This window comes from Ursus americanus, chromosome 14 (assembly GCF_024610735.1).
Source record: "Ursus americanus isolate L20-20 chromosome 14, mUrsAme1.1.p, whole genome shotgun sequence".
NCBI classification, from domain to species: domain Eukaryota; kingdom Metazoa; phylum Chordata; class Mammalia; order Carnivora; family Ursidae; genus Ursus; species Ursus americanus.
The window spans coordinates 17,460,923-17,481,840 of NC_142140.1; the positions used below are offsets into that span (position 1 = coordinate 17,460,923).

At 38.0% G+C, this 20,918-nt stretch overlaps 1 protein-coding gene across 1 annotated transcript in view; it reads left to right on the top strand.

The window, feature by feature from the left end:
• Positions 1-20,918, top strand: part of CNTN3 (contactin 3) — a 328,940-nt gene that overhangs the window by 67,897 nt on the left and 240,125 nt on the right. The window contains exon 2 of the mRNA XM_045808104.2: positions 16,376-16,510. Coding sequence (XP_045664060.1) covers positions 16,456-16,510 — 55 coding nt within the window. The 5' untranslated portion in view covers positions 16,376-16,455. The remainder of the gene's footprint in view (positions 1-16,375; positions 16,511-20,918) is intronic.

Here is a 20,918-nt window from a genome sequence, read left to right on the forward strand (position 1 = left end):
CACATATTCCATATTTGACCACAGTTCCTTCTACTCTCATGATTTTTAACTATTCTTCACCACCACCATTACTGAGAAATAATAGTTATCTCATGGCTCGCTATTTAATACATTGTACTTCCATAGTATCCTTGTACAAACCTGTACTAACCCTTATTAAATTCAGTACATTTTGATAACTATTTTCTTTTCTTTTTTTTTTTTTAAAGATTTTATTTATTTATTCGACAGAGATAGAGACAGCCAGCGAGAGAGGGAACACAGCAGGGGGAGTGAGAGAGGAAGAAGCAGTCTCATAGCAGAGGAGCCTGATGTGGGGCTCGATCCCAGAACGCTGGGATCACACCCTGAGCCAAAGGCAGACGCTTAACCACTGTGCCACCCAGGCGCCCCGACAGCTCTCTTCTTTCGTTTGTCCCCAAACAAACATACAAACAAACAAAAGATCAGTGCATAGTCTCCCAAATGAAACGTAACCTGAAGTTTGGGAAACACTGACTTAGAAGCTAGGTATCAGGGAAGTCATGCCTGATGGAACTGTGAGAAGAGACACCTGTTAAAATGAGGCCACGATATGAAGGGATTTTCCTAATACTAATTCACGAAGCCGTACATTCGTCTTCATATTCCTATTTTATCTTACAGTGGAAAGATCTTTGCTTTTACAATAAAAATATGCAAAATTCTGTATTAAAAGTTGTACAGCTATTCTAATGTATGCCAATTATACCTAAAGTAAACAATAATAATTAAATGGGAGGTGGGGTGAGTGGAGCTACAGAAAGAACAAGAACGTCAGAGTCTGATATTTGCTGAAGTTGAATCATGAGTATATCATTATCCTATTTTGTTTACTTTATATGTGATTAGAGGTTTTCGTAATAAAAAGTTATTTTTACAAAGTAGGGGCACCATGGTCTTCTATTTTGTTTTCCGCCAAGGCTCCTGGTTGTCTGAGAGCAGGACACATGAAGGTCGAAGTGTGGCCTTTCTTCTGTAAAGATGTGAGCAGTGAAGAGCCAGGCTAACGGAACCTGGTTTGGGGGTCTTCTGATGCCAAACTGCTCTAGAGTTGACACGTTGACACAGTTTATATTCATGGGTGGATAATTCTTATTGTGAGCGACTATCCTGTGTTTGTAGAATGTTCAGTGACTCCCCTCTCTGGCCCCTGCCCTCTAGATGCCAGTGGTACATCTATATAGCCTTCCCATCCCCAGTTGTGACAACCAGAAACCTCTTCAGACATCAGCAAATGTCCCCTGAGGGGCAAAATCACCTCTGGTTGAGAACCACTGTCCTAGAGCCTGAACACATCCCCTCACCTGGTATGTCTGCCTAGCTAACCATGGATCAGAGATCTCAAGCTTCCAAGAACCGCATTCCGGCCATGTCTTAGAGTAAACCAATTATAGATTAGGCAGCATAACAACAACTAGGGATTAATTTAGAAATACCAGGCTTAGGCAGGGTCATTTATGTGAAATTGGACGTGTTAATTAAGCTTTATCCATCTTAGTTACCTCATCTGTAAAATGGGGATGGTTATAGTACAAAGGTTTACATTTGTAAAGTTCTTAGAACCTTGCCTGGCACACAGTCAGTACTTAGTGTTTTCCATTCGTATCTACCTAGAACCCATTGTGCCAGCGTGATGGTTTGGAAGTTTGGGAGATAAAGGGATTCTCCAAAGTGCTGTATTAGTGTCATATTTAGTTACTAGTGTTTGTAAATGTTTGAGTGCTTTGAGAATGTTTACATAGAATGCGTACTCAAATTGCCGCCTGAGTAGTTTGTGATGTAAAAGAAGGAAGCGTGATGTGGTGCATTTGGTTTTTAGAACTTCTTAAAATGAAGTGACTCCATAAGATCAAACCATGGTTTCTGTATTAACTTACCTATGAAAATAACAGTACAACTATAGGCAGGCAGGACGTGGTGAGGACTTGGTCCCTGGCCAGGCATCAGTGTTTCTCTGATGCTTTGGAGCCCCTGATACAGAGCCCAGCCTGGTGTAGTCCAACATGAGACATCTCCATCCCAGTCTGTCTTTTCTCTTTTATTTTTATTTTTATTTTTTTAAGATTTTATTTATTTATTTGACAGAGATAGAGACAGCCAGCGAGAGAGGGAACACAAGCAGGGGGAGTGGGAGAGGAAGAAGCAGGCTCATAGCAGAGGAGCCTGATGTGGGGCTCGATCCCATAACGCTGGGATCACGCCCTGAGCCGAAGGCAGACGCTTAACCGCTGTGCCACCCAGGCGCCCCTGTCTTTTCTCTTTTAGCTATTGAATCATGGTGAATCCCTTCTCTTTCCTCTTCACTGTATACCTTCAGTCTTGCTCATGTGATATGGTTGAGGCAGAATCAATACCATGCAAGTAAACTCCAGGAAGATTCTCTCCTCTAGAAAAACACACCTTTTCCTTCCTATATTTTCTGTTCTTCCCCTCAGTTTATAAATATGCTCAAGAATTTTCCAACTTAAAAATAGCTTTCATTGACTCTCCATCGACCCTCCACCCATCTCCAACCACTATCCTGTCTCTCTCATTCTAAATTATTGAAACAGTAGCTGATTCTTGCTGTAGCCACTTCCTTGCCCTCTCGTTACACTTCTGCCCTCCACGATGTGGCTGAAGCTTCACAAGGACTTCGCTGAGCCTGACACGATAACATCGCCAAAGGCATGTTGAAGGACTTGATTCACAGTCTCTCTCTCTCTCTCTCATTCTGTCTTATTCTTATTCTTTCTCTCCCTATTTGTGTATTTTTAAAAAATAGCTTCATGTAAAATTTACATACCATAAAATTCACTCATGTAACTGTACAATTCAGTGAATTTTAGTAAGTTTACAGAGTTGGGCACCCAGTGCCATAACCCAGCTTTAGAATACTTCCATCACCATAGAAAGAACCCTCTCGCCCATTTACAGTCACCGTGTATTCACACTCCCAGCCCCAGGCAATCAGTGTTTCAAGATGTTCTCCATCACTCCCTTGCAAAACTATGCACTTTGCATGCACTTTTCGCTTTTATAACGCAGTCCTTCCATGGGCTGCCCTGGGCCTCTCATGGTCCTTTTCTGTCCACAGAGAGTTCATCTTCCTCTGCTTACATCTTAAACACTGGGCTTAAACATCCTTCTCTCAGCCCAGTGCTTTCTGGACATCCCCTGAGTCATTTCATTTGCTCCCATGAATCACTTACTGTGCTGGGTTTTTCTGATGTTATTATGTTCTCCCATACCTCTCTTCCTTGTCTCCTAGGTAAGCCCTTTTTAATTAAAGAATTACATCAGATGCCACCTGTTCTAGGATGTCCTGTGAAGTGTTCTCATTTTCTAACCATGGTCATACTTCTCTTCTTTAACTGTACATTGAAAAGGTTTAGCTCATGAGCTGATACCGTAAGGCCACTTTGTTGTCTCTCTTTGTCCGCTTTGATTCTTTCCGTGGAGCCCTCTCCTGCCCCTGTATGAAAACCCCAGTAGCCCTATGCACTGTACTTTTGATGATACTTAGATATCAGATGCAATTTTGATCAAAAAATTCAAGTGCCCAGTCCTGTGTGATAGTAAATCTTAGAACTTGATTTGGAGACAAGACTAATCTCCCTCTTGTGCTCAGCTGCTGGAGAGGGAAAGTTGGCAGTCAGAGAAAGAATTCTGCAGCTTCCCTTCTTACCTAGCATGTCCTCACTCCCTCCCCTTAATTTCCTAATTCCAGTTGGGCTTAGTGATTTACACGGGAAGAGAAGAAAGAGGCCAACCGGTGGACTTGATGGATTCCAATAGATTGATTTAAGATCGTGGCACTTGACACTCGCCAGTAATGTAGAACTGCTATTTTCTTTCCCTGGTTCTTTGATGGGTTCATTAGAGATCCCCAACCTTTGGCTATGTTCCTCCCTCAGGTCTCTGATTATGGTGATACACTCCCACCCTGACCTTGTCATCTCCTACTTTCTCATCCACCAGAAGTCCAGAGATACCCTAGCTTTCCCTCTGGCAGGTGTCCTCCTCCCACTCCTGCTTGGGGTGTAGGGCACTGCCTCTCCCCATGTACTCCCATGTGTGTCTGGCTCCCAGGATGCCATGCACTCTGCCCCTGTCATCCTTAAGATCTGTTTCCTTCCCAACTGGCAATCTTCTGTTCTGCTTCAGGGTGCTCTTACTCTTTAGTGGGGTCCTAGACCACTGCATCCCCCAGCACGCAGCACTCTCTGGAGTACTGAGAGCATAGGTGAAAAGAAGTACCCTTCCTCCTGCCCCCAAGGGGCTGGAACTTACCAGAATTCTCATCAAAGAAACTTTTTTCAGATCCTTCACTTCGTCTCCTGAAACCGGTTTGCTCGTGTGAACAAGCAGACAAATGGTTTTGCAGTATCTCCTTTGAAAAGTTGTTCCTCATTCTGTTCTGGAACCTCCCTTTGGTTTGGGATGTGACACCTGCTGTGTCTGGGTGACTGAAGGAACTTCACATCAATATCCTGTTGCAGATTCCTCTTCTCCAGTCCAGATTCTTAGAATGTTTCTGGATCAGCATGCTTCTTGATGGCAAAGATGATATTTTATTTTAAAATACCTTCTCTATGTCTGTACCTGACATGCTGTTGTCCTTCATTCAAAATTATGAGGGAAGGAATGGAATGGCCTTGCTGGGTGTGCAGACCTAGAGTTCCTATTGAATGCCAGAACATTCTTTCTAGTACTTTTCAACCCCCTTTTTCCTTTTTCTACTTGACTCTAATAATAAAATTATTTACATGTTTTTGACCTATTATCATGCTAGAAATGGAGTAAATTTTTCTTTTAAAATTATTAATGTTTTGTATTTATATATTTTGTACTAAGAAATCAATATATGTACACTGAAGAAATTTTAAAATATATAATAATGTATAATAATGTTGAAGTATTTTATTCCTCTAGTCCCTGTTCCCAAGTGTACAATTTCCTCCACAGGAATTGCTGCCCTCTTCAGTTCTCACATTCCCTATTCTCCATGCTTACAAATATATACAGATAAATGCATTTTGTCTCCATACAAAAAGTATCCTACTTTTCACACACTGTTTTGCACCTTATGTTTGTGACTTCGTGTGTCTTGGAGATATCTTGATTTAATCCTAAGTAGGGTTGCTGAATTATTCTTAATTCATGCCTGCAACAGGGATGGTGTGTTATCACAGTGCATATGCTTGAAATCAAGCAGAAGAGGTGTTTATTTAAATAGCCCTGTCCTTTCTCTTGATAAAAGAAATTTAATTTCTTAAAAAATTAATGAAACTTACTGCATTATCACTTAAAGGACTACTTCAATTGCCTATTATATTAACACAGAGTTTTAAAAATAGATAAAATATCAGCTCATACTTTATGGTTCCTTAATGGTCCTTATGGTTCCCTAATGGTCCTATTGTGTAAGCATTCCATTTCACACCTATAGTGCGAAAAAATATGTACAGAAAATACACAGCATCCGTCATCATTTTGGGGTGGAGGTAAATGTCTTGATGGATCTGTGTCTCCCTTCATCTGAAGAATGGGGGTGATAATAGAATGAATGCTCATGGATTATTGTGAGGATGAAATGGGTTAATATATGAAGCAGTACCTGGCAAATAACACTTAATAAAAGGCAGGGGTTATTATGTTACTATTCATTTTCCTTTCCAAAATTTTGAAAACCGTCTTTGTAGAAAAACGTTTCCATCATACTGTTATTAAGCTATTTTAAAATTCTAAATAAACATATGATGGCAAGGAATGTTGTCATGCAGACTTAGGAAGGGTGCACTGCTCCTCATCACCATGTCATGAGGGCTACGATAATTTCCCATTTGATAAGAAGGGAAGAAAACTCATGCAGCATTTATAATTATGGAAATTTGTCGTTCATTTTGTTTCTGTTTAATTTAGAAAATGTCAGGGATAAAAATATGTCATAAAATTTGCTTATTGTTTAGTTTTCCTATTATCATTAAATGTGGTGAGAGCCCAAAGTCTAAGTCCCTTAATTAGGGCAAAGTTGTTTTCCTTCCCTTTCCTTTCCTTTCCTTTCCTTTCCTTTCCTTTCCTTTCCTTTCCTTTTTACTATTCTTGCTTTTCTTTTCTTTTAAAGATTATATTTATTTATTTATTTATTTGAGAGAGAGAGGGATAGCAAGAGAGAGCACCAGCGTAGGGTGAGGAGAGGGAGAAGCAGGCTCCTCACAGAGCAGGAAGCCTGACATGGGGTTCAATCCCAGGACCCTGGGACCATGACCTGAGCCAAAAGCAGACTCTGAACCGGTTGAGCTATCCAGGTGCCCCCCACCTTTTTAAAAATTTATTTAGAGAAAGTGCATGTGACTGGGGGAGGGGACAGGGGTGGAGCAGAGGGAGGAGAGAATCCCAAGCAGATGACGTAGGCAAAGCAGTCTGAGTGGGGCTTGACCCCACAACCCCAATATCATGACCTGAGCCAAAATCAAGAGCCAGACGCTCAACCGACTGAGCCACCCAGGTGCCCTGGCAAGGTTCCTTTCAACAGAGGTATGAAATTAAAAAAAAAAAAAAATCCCAAAAGGGCACCTTAGGTCTGACTGTATGAGAAAAACATTAGACAGTGTCTATGTTTTTCAGGGATGAGGCTGCATTGGAAAATCTCAGAATTTTTTTTGAAATTCGGACTTGTTCCAAAACAAAAGTATTGTTCTTAACATACTACAAGGGTTAGCATTGCATGCCAAGTCGTCACCCATTCATTGTTGGAGAGATGTTTGTAAAGCAGCATGCCCTGGAAATGGCCATGTTCACTTGCGGCTTAACATAAAGCAAGAAAATTGAAGTTAAGCCCTCTCTGGAGTATACTTAAGAAGGGTTGACATTTTGTCTAATATTTTGAAGCAGGAAATGGGTTGGCATGTTTTGGTGGCTGTGTCTTTTCCATTCAGTGTACATTTGGCTGAAGCCATGGAATCAATTGAAAAATGGATATGTAATTTTTTCTGACATATCATCAGTGCAAATCTCTTTGAATTGAGGACAGGAAGATCTTTTTGTGTTGCCAGAGAAGATGTCTTTGGGTTGAGGACAAAGTAAGGAGGCTCTGAAATCAACACAAGGCTGCTCAGAGTGTTCTGGCAACATTTTTATACAGCTGACTCATCGACTCGATGTATACATGTTGTGACTCTGGTTCTGAGTCTGCCTGTGTACACTGATTGGTAAAAGACCAACAGAAAAAATTAACGGGATGTCAGAGATGACATGCCTCATCATACCAAAAACAGCTTCATACTTTCAGCTTCTTTGTCAAGCCTTCAACAGTAGTCTTCTCAGAAAATTTATTTTTTAACAGTTTTTTTCTTTTCTCTCTGTGTAATTTCTATTTAATTCTATTTTGATGTCTCTATTGATTTCCACATGAACAAAGAAATGAGAAATTTATTTATAAATACATATACATTCATATGCATATTTGTACACCTGCATACACACACATACACATATGTGTGTATGTGTGTGTGTGTGTGTATATATATATATATATATATAATATCTATGTGAAATAAATTTTTTTCAGTGTAGTAAACAATTGGGTACAAAAGTTATACCAGTCTGTGTCTATTCAGGTAGAGAAGTAGGTGAATCCATAGGTTTGGCTGATTGTCGGAAGGGGTCTTAACGTACAACAGGTTATAAATCACTGCTGGTTTTTTTGTTTTTGTTTTTTGCAGATCTTAGTCTGGTTGAAGAGGGAAGCCATGGTCAAAATAACCGTAATGGAAGGTGGTGAAAATGTTGAGCATGAAGGAAGGAAGGTCAGGTGCTATAGGGGTCCTCGGGAGCACGAGATGACTTCCTGGTGGCATGTGCTGTGTTTGCTGATTGTGCTACTGTAAACACAGCACTGCTGGTGTGAAGATATCATCAGACTGGACACGTTATAAGCTCCCCTCTCCTTACTGATGAACATTTGTGAACCTTAGGGATGTGTGTGGAGTTGTCAAGAATCTTGGACTTGGGAATCCAATGTTCATGTAAATTTCAATCCTTGCCAGTTCAGTTCCTGCAGGGAAGAGGTTTGGTGTGCAGAGTAGATGACCTACATTTCAGGAAGATGTGTGGATTATGAATGAATGATGATGGTAGTGAATGAAAACAAGGGAGGTAGATGATGCCTGATTTCTGATCTGGCAGGATGTGCAGTCTCATCAAGGCTTTAAACTTATTTATTAGTTGACTGCTGTGGTATTATGGTTGCATTCCATGATAGTGAGTTAATACAAGTTCTAGAAGACTCATAATACAAAACCCATAGGCATCAAACTTTTATCCATTAATAACTGAATGTTTTACTACACTATGAGTCTCTAACCTGCTCAAGGGTAGTTTTGGGGGAGGGTTTTGGTGGGGTGGGTTGGGAACAACATATATTCAACAAATGGAATTTGTTTCTCAGTTGTCAGAGTAAGAGTTGTCTTTTTGTGGATATGAGAGATGTGTTAAGCAATCCTTCTAGAAAAAAATTCTGAAAGGTTTGTCTTATTAGAAAAGAGAATGCCTATTACTCTGATACAAATGAAGCCAGATCATTCTCACACCTAAAGTTTCCACCATATAAAGGAACTTAACTCTGAGCATTTGCCAAGACTCCATTCGAAGTTGCCAATATACTTTTAATATTATAAATATATATATCAATATTTCATGATCCACACTCTTAGTAGCAATTTTGTGAAGTATGTGACAAAAGCCACAAATGGTCTCTTGTTTTAGAGCAACCAGGAACAACTATTTAGAGCATTTTCGGTTTTGAGTCCAAGGTCTAGCATTTTTTTTTAGCTCCACTGACATTAAGAATAGATAGTACAGTTGTCAATATGTACTAAATTTGGGGGCTATTTAAAGATTGCCATGAGAAACGTGTTGTGAATATATTAAGCTGTAGCCCCCAGATGCAAATGTCTATTAGCAGAGAAAATTCTAAAGGCTATCTGTTTTTTTCTTTGATTTAAAAGATTCCTATGACTAGTAGAATATTTTAATGTGGCAGATGACATTTTGATTTGTATTTGTCTTGCTTCAGTAGCTTCCTTTGTATTTATTTAGCTTGGTGATTTCAGAAGCGGGACAAGCTTTTATATGTCCCTTCTACCATGACAATACTTGGCAATGCTGAGAAGTCAGTTCGTGATTGTATTAATTACCGTCATTATTTATAAAGTCAATGCCCTACTTCAGCACTAATTAAAAACGAGCAACATAACTTTTAGAGATAATGCTCCTAAATGAGGTTTTATTTTATGTTCAAACCTTATTCTTTGTGTTTCTGTGTGTGCTTGTGTATGTCTGTGTGCATATATCAGAATATTAGAATATATGTTTTTCTTCTCTTAAATCAGATCGTTTGCCTCATATTATCTAGCCTCTGATTTCTATGAATTTGAAGGTAAGAATGAACTGATGTGTCGCAAAATGTTTTCTTTTCATTCTTTTAAGTCTGATGCAGATTATACGTCTGATTTGGAATGTTCATTGCAAATCCGATCACGGCAATTACTGGTTAACACTGTAGTGACTTTTCAAAGGGCTGTATCTTGGTACTCATATTCTCAGCCAGGCATATAAGATCTACATCAGACATTATACATCTGCAGTCTCATTTCATACCACACTCAACCTGGCCCCCTGCATTTCATCTCATTAGCTTTCTTTCTGTTGTAGCAACAAGCCATGAACCCTTAAGCCCCAAGGCCTTTGCATATTCTATTCCTTATGTCCAGAGCTGACTGCCAAAATATTTAACCAGCAGTAGGGCATGGGCACTGACCAATCAGAAGGGACAAGGACTAGAGCAGTATTCTAGAAGCCCCTTGCTGAGCCAGGGATTAACCCTTTAGGTGGTCGATCCAGGGTGTTGGAGTGGGGTGCTGGGCCGGTTCTTGGGACATGAGGTGGTAGTTGATGGGAAAAGGTCCAGACAGTGATTACACACTAGCCTCTTTACCAACTCAAAGCCATACCAAGTATTTGTCTATAGCTGGGAAATTTCTTCTTCCCTTCACCTTTAACACATACACACCTCTGATGATATATAATCTCTTCTTTTCTTCCATTATACTTTATTTCCTCAGAGGAACTTTCCCTGTGCTTCCTGATGAGGGCCATTCTCACTGAGCCTTTCATAGAAACTTCTACCCCTACGTTACACCTTTCACAGTGGCTAGTTTATAAATACTGTGTAATGATTTTAATCACGTTCATTCCTCATGGGCAGCAATTCCTGAGGGCAGGAATCATCAGTGACCTGACAGCCCATCTGGACCTCCACCTTCCTCGAGTCTTGAAATCCCAGTCCCTTCTAGGGGCTCAATATTTATTGAATGAGTTTTCAAAAAGACTTTAGAATTTCTTTCAACACATTTATACTTTTATTTATTTATTTATTTATTTATTTATTTATTATTTATTTATTTATTTATATGTTCAGTTAGCCACCATACAGTACATCATTAATTTTTGATGTAGTGTATTTTTTCATATCAAGCAACACTTAATAATTAAGTTTACTAAAAACAATTTTTAAGAAACTAATTTAAATTTTCGTTCATTTTACTTTTGCTGGAAAAATAAGCTTCGAATAATTTTTTTAATGTTTTTTTATTATATTATGTTAGTCACCATACAGTACATCCCTGGTTTCTGATGTAAAGTTCGATGATTCATTAGTTGCGTATAACACCCAGTGCACCATGCAATACGTGCCCTCCTTACTACCCATCACCAGCCTATCCCATTACCCCACCCCTCTCCCCTCTGTAGCCCTCAGTTTGTTTCTCAGAGTCCATAGTCTCTCATGCTTCATTCCCCCTTCTGATTACCCCCCCCTTTCTTTATCCCTTTCTTCCCCTACCGATCTTTCTAGTTCTTATGTTCCATAGATGAGAGAAATCATATGATAATTGTCTTTCTCTGCTTGACTTATTTCACTTAGCATTATCTCCTCCAGTGCCGTCCATGTTGCAGCAAATGTTGAGAACTCGTTCTTTCTGATAGCTGAGTAATATTCCATTGTATATATGGACCACAGCTTCTTAATCCAGTCATCTGTTGAAGGGCATCTCAGTTCCTTCCACGACTTAGCTATTGTGGACAATGCTGCTATGAACATTGGGGTGCATATGGCCCTTCTCTTCACTACGTCTGTATCTTTGGGGTAAATACCCAGTAGTGCAATGGCTGGGTCATAGGGTAGCTCAATTTTTAACTTTTTAAGGGACCTCCACACTGTTTCCAGAGTGGCTGCACCAACCTGCATTTCCACCAACAATGTAGGAGGGATCCCCTTTCTCCACATCCTCTACAGCAATTGTTGTTTCTTGCCTTGTTAATTTTTGCTGTTCTAACTGGCGTAAGGTGGTATCTTAGTGTGGTTTTGATTTGAATTTCCCTGATGGCTAATGATTTTGAACATTTTTTCATGTGTCTTTTGGCCATTTGTATGTCCTCATTAGAAAAGTGTCTGTTCATATCTTCTGCCCATTTTATGATTTGTTTATTTGTTTCTCGTGTATTGAGTTTGAGAAGTTCTTTGTAGATCTTGGATACCAGTCTTTTATCTGTAGCATCATTTGCAAATATATTCTCCCATTCTGTGAGCTGCCTCTTAGTTTTTTTCACTGTTTCCTTGGCTGTGCAGAAGTTTTTTATCTTGATGAAGTCCCACCAGTTCATTTTATCTTTTGTTTCTCTTGCCTTTGGAGATGTGTCACTAAAAAGGTTGCTTTGGCCGATGTCGTAGAGGTTGCTGCCTGTGTTCTCCTCTAGGATTCTGATGGATTCCTGTCTCACATGGAGGTCTTTCATCCATTTGGGGTTTATCTTTGTGTATGGTGTGAGAGAGTGGTCAAGTTTCATTCTTTTGCATGTAGCTGTCCAATTTTCCCAGCACCATTTATTGAAGAGACTGTCTTTTTTCCACTGGTTTTTTCCTGCTTTATCAAAGATTAGTTGCCCAAAGAGCCGAGGGTCCATTTCTGGGTTCTCTATTCTGTTCCATTGGTCTATGTGTCTGTTTTTGTGCCAGTACCATGCTGTCTTTGTGATCACAGCTTTGTAGTACAGCTCGAAATCTGGCATTGCGATGCCCCCAGCTTTGTTTTTCCTTTTCAACAGTTCCTTGGCAATTCGGGGCCTTTTCTGGTTCCATACAAATTTAAGGACTATTTGTTCCAGTTCCTTGAAAAATGTCCTTGGTATTTTGATCAGGATAGCATTGAACATGTAGATTGCTCTGGGTAGCATGGACATTTTAACTATGTTAATTCTTCCGATCCATGAGTATGGAATATTTTTCCATCTTTTTGTGTCTTCCTCAATGTCTTTCAAGAGTGATTTATAGTTTCTAGAATATAGATCCTTTATGTCTCTGGTTAAGTTAATTCCAAGGTAATGTATGGTTTTTGGTGCTATTGTAAATGGGATGGATTCCCTAATTTCTCTTTCTTCAGTCTCATTATTCGTGTATAGAAATGCAACTGATTTCTGAGCATTGACATTTATACTTTTAAAATTTAAGTGATATGTATGTTACTTTGGGGATGCATTGTTAAGGAAGATAACATTTTTTTAAAGATTTATTTATTTATTATTTTAGAGAGAGACATCGAGAGAGTGTGAGTGGGGAGAGGAGCAGATGGAAAGGGACATGCAGACTCCCTGCTGAGCGTGGAGCCTGATGCAGGGCTCTATGGATCCCATGACCAATGAGATCATGGCCTGAGTTGAAATCACCAGTCAGACACGCAACCAACAAGCCACCCAGGTGCCCTGGAAGATAACATGTTTTAAAAAGATTTTATTTATTTATTTGAGAAAGAGAGAGAGCACCAGAGAGATCATGAATGATGGAGGGTGGGTGGGAGTCGGAGAGAAGCAGACTCCCTGCTGAGCGGGGAGCCTGACCTGGCTAGATCCTGGGATCGGACATGACCTGAGCCAAAGTCAGACTCTTAACTGGCTGAGCCACCCAGGTGCCCCAATAACATTTTTTTAAGTTACCACCTTTTTAATGCCTTTGTACACATTTTCCTGAAGTGCTTTTCAAATGATGGCTAGATTCCAATTTGTGAATTATCTTTTCCTTCTAATAGAAATGCTTTCACTCACTTGATGTCCAGTACAAAGATTTAATCTCCAGAGTTGAATTATTCATTATTCTTAAAGCTTAGCAAGAAACATTAAAACTTGAAACTTGGAAGCCTACTACTATATACAGGATGTTTGGAATGTTGGAGCAACCAATGATAGATGAGATGCTGTCCTACCTTCAGAGAGTATCAATCTAGTAATTTTCTCCTTATCCTATTTATAAGTGTTTGTAACATTTTCATTCTCCATTGCAATGTCAGAACAGAGACGATACATTTTGTTTTCTATAATGACACAGAGAAAAGCCTCTCATATTTATGCAGTTGTGCTTTTTTTAAAAATAGGTAGTACATTTATTCATTCATTCATTCATTTATTATTTTTTAAAGTAAATGCTATGGCTAACATGGAGCTTGAACTCATGACCATGAGATCAAGAGTCGTGTGCTCTACCAACTGAGCCAGTCAGGTGCCCTTGGATGCTTTTTAATAATGATTTATGATGATGGTACTACAGATGCTTTGCTAAAGTTTGTCTTCTTTTTTCCTGAAAATTCCAACTACTTGTTCTTTTTATGTTTGTTATTACCACATTCTTTCCAAATTTGACTTAGAGTATAAACTGGATAGCTTTAGTTCCTTAAAGGAGGAGATACCAGTTCTATCATTGTTATACTCTTCAGGCCTTTCCTCTGTTCAAGACCTAGCCCTTGTCTCCAGACTGTATTATATCTTGCAGTCACTCTTGAATTTTTTTATGAATCTGACACATCATGTATAGTATCATTGCACTTAACGTTTCCATACCTTTTATGACTAATTGCCATTGTATTTGAGGGTTTTTTTAATTTTTTCTCTACTTTGTGTGTGTGCATGCGTGTGTATGCATGGGTGAGTTTGTGTAGCTTGTGTTACCCTTCTCATGATTTCTGGACTACTTTCCTTACATGTGTGATGAGAAGGAGATTATGGCATTTATGGATGTCAGTTATAAGTTAATAGAATCTAGAATGATTTCAGTTATCATTCAAGTTAGTAACTGAAAGCAATTATAGACATAAAATGTGTCCCTGATTGAGAAGAAATAAAAGAAGGAAGGCTTGGTATCTGAAAGCCTTTGATCCAAGTAGGGACACTCAGCCACTGGAAGAGCTTGAGCGGTGTAAGAGTTGATCACAGCAGAACGTGTGTCCTTACTCATATACTTAAGTCACTAAGTAATTTTGGCCCTCAGTCTTTTGGGATCTGATAGTGTTGAAAATGGTTTCAAAACCTCTCAGGTTCATGAGTCTGCTGTAGTAGACACTACATCTGCCCCACACATACCCTCTAGGTTCTCATCACTTCAGTGCACACACCACTTTCTGTTGTCAGCATATGCATTTCTTTACCTGAAGCACGTTTTTGGCTTCTGAAGCCATTTTGTTCCTGCAGGGAGAGGTTAGAAGTGCTGGGTAGTTAATACTCCCTGAAAACAAGTCTTCAAATGCTGACTAATGGGAGTTGGTGTATAAATACCCCAGCTCACTTGTCCGTTGGCAAGGATAAATCTGGGCAACTCCAAGCAAGTCTTGGATGACTCTGAGGCATACATTCTACCTGGGCTGGACGTCCAGAGTTTCCCCAGTGAGAAGGAAGCTCCCATCCAATTAGTGGCTTTATTTCTTAACGTTTATTGGCTTCCTTCTTCCCCCTGTCTCCTTTCTCCATACCCTGACTCTTTTTGCCCTTCACCACTCAAGTAGACTGCTTGCACTTGAATTCATTTAGCAGTGTTTGTATTAAGGGAACCCAAGATATATGCAGTTTGTAGTAATGGAGCTAATGAGAGATGGCCATAGATACCATGATGGTGTAAGTTACTCACTTGCAGTTCTTAGAACAGTAGTTCTCAGTAGTATTTCCACATGTTTCAGATTCCCATGGATCAAGTCATACCCAAATCCTAGTATTTTTGTTGCAGTCCCACCTCTTACTTCCCACCCAAGAATATATATTAGATTACAAGTGCACAAGAACAACATTACTAGAGGGATGATTTAATATAATATTTTAAGTACATAACTTGCAAAGTTGTCATATTTTCACTATCAAAATTGTCATCTGGACATACTCTATTCCAATCAAATACATCACATCACTAATCAGGATCCCTTGATAAACTACCACTGTCTTACGAAAGCTGAGATTTCTCTCTCTTGCTCAGCAATAACTAATACGGCCCAATCCATAGTAGCTACTGAATCAGAGTTTTACACCTTTTCTGCTAACGTGAATGATAGTCACAGTCATCAGTTCCCCTGTATGGAGCCAGCTGAGTTTCAGCAGTCCAGAAAAGATTCTCCAATTTTAGGTGTGTATATCTAGCCTAGTTGATCATTGACCGTACACTTGAACTTGTTTCAAATGGCCACTGAAAGTGATGCAAGGTATGCATGTAATTACATTCTCTCAATCAGCACATTCAAGTACATGAAAATTCAAGAAAGAAAGAAGAAAATTGTTTCATTTGCAAGACTCTCAGACTGAACAATTTTCACCATTAGCATTTTTTGATGTCTTATGCAGCATATGTAATTGGGGGCTTTCTGCAATTGTCTCTGAAAAAAATAGGCTTAATATGAGCATTGATAATGCTATTTATAATTTATATGTCTTATTAGAGATTCAGAGACAATGAAAATGGTGCTGCAAGATATCTGCATATTTGACTCTGAGTTTCACCAAAATGTTATTAGAGAAAATGAGAAAAGTTAGAATTTTAGGGTAATATGTTATTTGTTCTAATTATTATCTAGCAAAAATTTTAGTATTTAATATGTTAATATTTAATACTTTAGTATTGTTGAACATTTATAATGCTGTGAAGCTGCTTCCATCTGCATATCAATTACATAAAATGTTTTTATTTAAAAAAATTTTTTTTGAGAGAGAGAGAGAGTGCAAGCAGGGGAAGGGGAGGGGACAAGAAAGGGCTCTATCTCATGACCCTGAGATCATGACCTGAGCCGAAATTGAGAGTCAGACCCTCAACTGACTGAGCCACTCAGGTGCTCCACATAAACTGTTTTTAAAGTAACTACATTTCATACATCTTCTCTTTTGTATCACAAAAGAGTTGTTTCATTTTAGGATTTTGAGTGTGAATGATACAGTTTTATGAAAAGAAAATCTATTTTCTAAAGCAACATTTTTTTTTCAAGTCTAACTTCTTTGTACACATATTTTACAGATTAAAGGATTTACCTGAAGACAAAGCATCCTATTCATCAGAGACTGGACAAGAGTTACTCTTGCTTTTGGCAATTAAAGATGATGTTGTCATGGAAACAGTTGATCCTGCTTTCATTCATTGGCTGCCTAGGAGGTAACAATAAGCTGTATTTTCTAAATTGAGGTTAGAATTATACTTGAGTCATATGTTAAATAATGTTTAAATGTTGAAATAATACTCCACCAATAGCAAAGAGAAACAAATATTTCTCCCAGAAAGAAAATTTTAATTTCTTCTTCTGAAAATTAGGATTCTCTTCCCAACTCCCTAATTTTGGATACCTAATAATACAAACCTACTGTAGTATTATAACTCTAACAGTTTATCAGAATTTGAGAATGTTAATTTTTGACTTTTTTCCCAAAAGGAACTAAAAGTTGTAATCTCTACTATACAAGGGAGAATATGTTTTAAAAAACACCAGTATTTTCATATCTAATCTTAAAAAGAATATGACTTTTACTTTTGCAAATAACTTATTTTAGGAATCAAAAATTAACATAGGCTATTTTCTTTTTTAATTTTTGGAAAAATCTTAAATCTAGAACAAAATACAAAAAGGAATAAGTCATATATTGGTTATATGAAAGCATCTATTATAACTTATTTGATATATTTCCTTTTTGTTTTGTTTGCTGAAGGAGTGGTGAAGTAGAAGAAAAAATTTTTTTTAAATAAAGCGGTATATATACTACAATTAGATTTTTGGTTTCTTTAATGTTTTCCCTCTTTGTACTATAAAAATTAACCAGCACCTAAAAAGTTGAAAAAATAGTATAATGAATGCACACATACATGCCATTTATATTTGGGTTTTTATTTGAATATTATGCCATTCTACTCTATTTGTTCTGTCCGTGTGTCCTTGGGTGTGTGTTTCCTTTTATTTGTTTATTTAACTTATCCATCTGAAAATAAGTTCCAGAGATCATCATCTCTCACCCCTAAAAAATTCAGTTCCCATCTCTTGAGGAGGCAACCAATTTTCTACCTAAGCACAATTTCTTTATGATACTGAAGGAAACTAATTACAAAAGTAGCCTGTCATTTTTTTTTTTTCAAGAGGACAAAATTGGTGTGGAATGAGGACAAATATATCGTCAGATGAAACACGTTACTTGAAGACATGCATATATTGGAGTAGATTTTTGAGCTCTTATGTCAAACTTAAAACAGTCTTCACATATTTAAATGAAAATATATGGCAAAAAATTCATACTCAGTAAGATTACAAATTAAAGCCTCCAACTTTTAAAGTAAAGTTTTTGTTTCTTTTAAATAGGTTTTCCCCTGTAATGTCTCAATCTTGTTCCTAAATTATTATCTTTGATTGCTACTAATCTGCATTGAGGGAAAAAAGACCAAGTATTTATTATGTTTGCCTTTTCAAGTGATTGGTGGAGAAAGATCAACACAGATATCCAGACTAAAATACTCTTTTCTTGGATTCTTTTTTTCATTCACACAGTTTCAAATTTGAGTTCTGTTGTTGTAGAGGGGACCAAAATGAAAGGGGTTGTACTACAGCAATATTATTATTCACCATATCAACTTTCATAGAGCAACCTTGAAATTTCCCAATTAATTCAAAAGAAGATATATGCGGAAGTGGAATTGTAGCGACAGAAAACAAGGTCACTTTATCAATGGCTTAAAATTTTCAGTTGTAATTTTGCACCACGTCTAGTTTGCATTGATATTGTTTTGGCATTTTCGAGAAATGTTTTACATATTTTTGAACAAATTGATAGAAAAAGCAGTGTCCATTTTGCTAAAATGTTAAGATATCATAAAACAATTTAAAAGTCAACTTGATTCTCTGGGTATGCTGATAAAAAAGCCTTAAGGATTTGTAAGGAAGAATTGGATTAATTGATACATGATAAATGTTATGTAGAGTGTTATTTAGAGAAGTGGTAATCTTTATAACTATAGAGAAGAATTGGGCTCTTACCAGTTTTCTAAAGAGCATTGATTATATATAGTACATTACATACTTTGGTACTCCTCTAGGATCTCTATAAAATTTAGGTTAAAGGGCTTGTGAGTGTGATATTCTGCTTACTAATATGGGCCATCTTTTATGTATTAAAGTTGAAATTCTGCTCATAATACAAGGACTATCTTACAACAAATGGCAAGCGAAACCACATTGTGGGAATTCGCTTACTTAGAGTAGTGGTTAGCCAATGATATAAACTAGATAAATGCAGCAAATGCTTGATAATTTGTGTTTTCTATCTTCTCATATTTACTCTTTGGATTATCCATTATTTTGTGCATTTTTTTCATTTCCTTCTACTGTTTTATCTCTGTATGCTTCCCCCACAACAAAGAGGCAAAGTAATTTCTGACCAGGACTTTTTCTTAGAATGGATTTGACTGACTTTCTTAAAAAAACACTACACTTCATTCATTCTTAAACAGACAATTTTCGGCATCTCTTTATGTAACACACATTATTTTCAGTGAAGAAAATGCACAGAGCTCTTTGTCCTTGTGGGGTTTGCATCGTGTCATGGTGAGATGGAAAGTGGCATCAAGTTAGAAGATGATAGTGCAATGGGGAAGAAAAGCAAAATATGGTGAGAGTGTGGGAGATTGAGATGTGGATTGCCATTTTAAATAAGGTCAGTCCTCATCGGGGCGCCTGGGTGGCGCAGTCATTAAGCGCCTGCCTTCAGCTCAGGGTGTGATCCCAGCATTCTGGGATCTAGCCCCACATCAGGCTCCTCCGCTAGGAGCCTGCTTCTTCCTCTCCCACTCCCCCTGCTTGTGTTCCCTCTCTCGCTGGCTGTCTCTCTCTGTCAAATAAATAAATAAGATCTTTAAAAAAAAAGAAAAAAAAAAAGATCAGTCCTCATTGAGAAGGCAACATTTGAACAAAGATTTAGAGGTGAACAAGTTGACCTTGTGCATATTTAAGGAAGAGAGCTCCAGGCAAAGTCAACAGCCCATGCAAAGGTTCTAACATGACAAGCTGAGTGTTCTAGAAACAGCAGGAAAGCTAGCATGTTTTGACCAGGAGTGAAGCAACAGGTGAGAGCCAAGAGGTAACCTGGGGATGGATGTAGCAGAAAATGAGTAAATGACTGAGAATATCTAGAGCTTTTACTCTAAATGCCCGCAGGAGCCATAGTATAGTTGGAATAGAGAAATGATTTGATCTCACTTATTTTTTTTTAAAGGGCCTTGTTGGACGCTGTGTTGTGGATTAATTGCGAAGGGGCAAGTGAGTAAGCAGAGGCACTAGTTAGAAGTTAATGCAGGCATCAGTCAAGGGGTGATGGTGGCTGACTCCAGGTGGTAGCAGGGTTGATGGTCAAATTTTGGCTGTATGAGTATTTGCTGGTAGGATAGATGTGGGTATGAGGGAAAAGGGTGAGTTGAGGATAACTCGAAGGCTCTATGTCACCTTGTGTTGAGAGCAAATTACCTCTGTTCACCTCAAGAGGTGTGCCTTGTGGGTGGAATGAAGACCCAGCACAAAACATGGGTGACAGTTTTCCACTAAGTAGTGGGTAAAAAAGTCAATTTAGTGGGTCACGACCAGTGTTTTTGTTTGTTTATTTTAATTAAAATAGGTAAATTAGAATTTAAAAGGGTTGGAATAGAATATATCCGCATGCCCTGGTCACTTAGTAAATATTTTCTGCTGAGCACTTCTAGGCCTTTGGTATATATTAGTGAAACAAAACCAACAATATCCCAATCCTCCTGGAGCCTTCCTTTTAATATATGTTGTTGAGTCCTGATATTTCATATATTTCTTACTAAGTTGCTGTCAAAAAAGTTTAAGAGCCAGAGACCTAAGTAGAAAAGAGAAATAGAGAAGAGAACCCTCCTGCATTTTGAGAAGAAACCAGAAAAGGAAGGAACAATAGTAATGACAGCAAAATTAGTAATACTAACAATATTGAGAGATGGAACGTCATTCACTCTGTACAGGCGCTGTGGAAGTGCTTTACTTAGCTCCTCTAATTCACAAAAGTACAGTGAGATAGATATTATTACTTCATTCTTAGAGACAAGGAGAACAGTCTTTAAGATTTTAAGTAACTTTTCTGATCTTTGTGGTTGCATCAAAAATTTCTACTTGTCTTTGAAACCAAAGTATAGTCCCTTACTATAATCAGTAGTACTTACTACTTCTGTAATTTATTTTCTGGAATAAAGTCAAAGTGTAGGCCATGGGGTAAGAATCATCAAGAACTCAAGGAGATTGTTATCTAATGACTTAATTACCTATTAGTTAATTACTTTGCCATATTAGAAACTCTAGATGTTCCCCGTCCAATATGGAAGCCACTAGCCATATGTGACTAGTCCATATTGACTGTACTGTTGGTATAAAACGCACACAGATTTTCAGAGACTTGGTACCAAAAATATTAAGATCTAAAATATCTCAGTAATTTTATATTAATTGATTAGATGTTGAGATGATAATATTTTAGATATATTTGGTTAAGTAAAGATATTATTAAAATTAATTTCACTT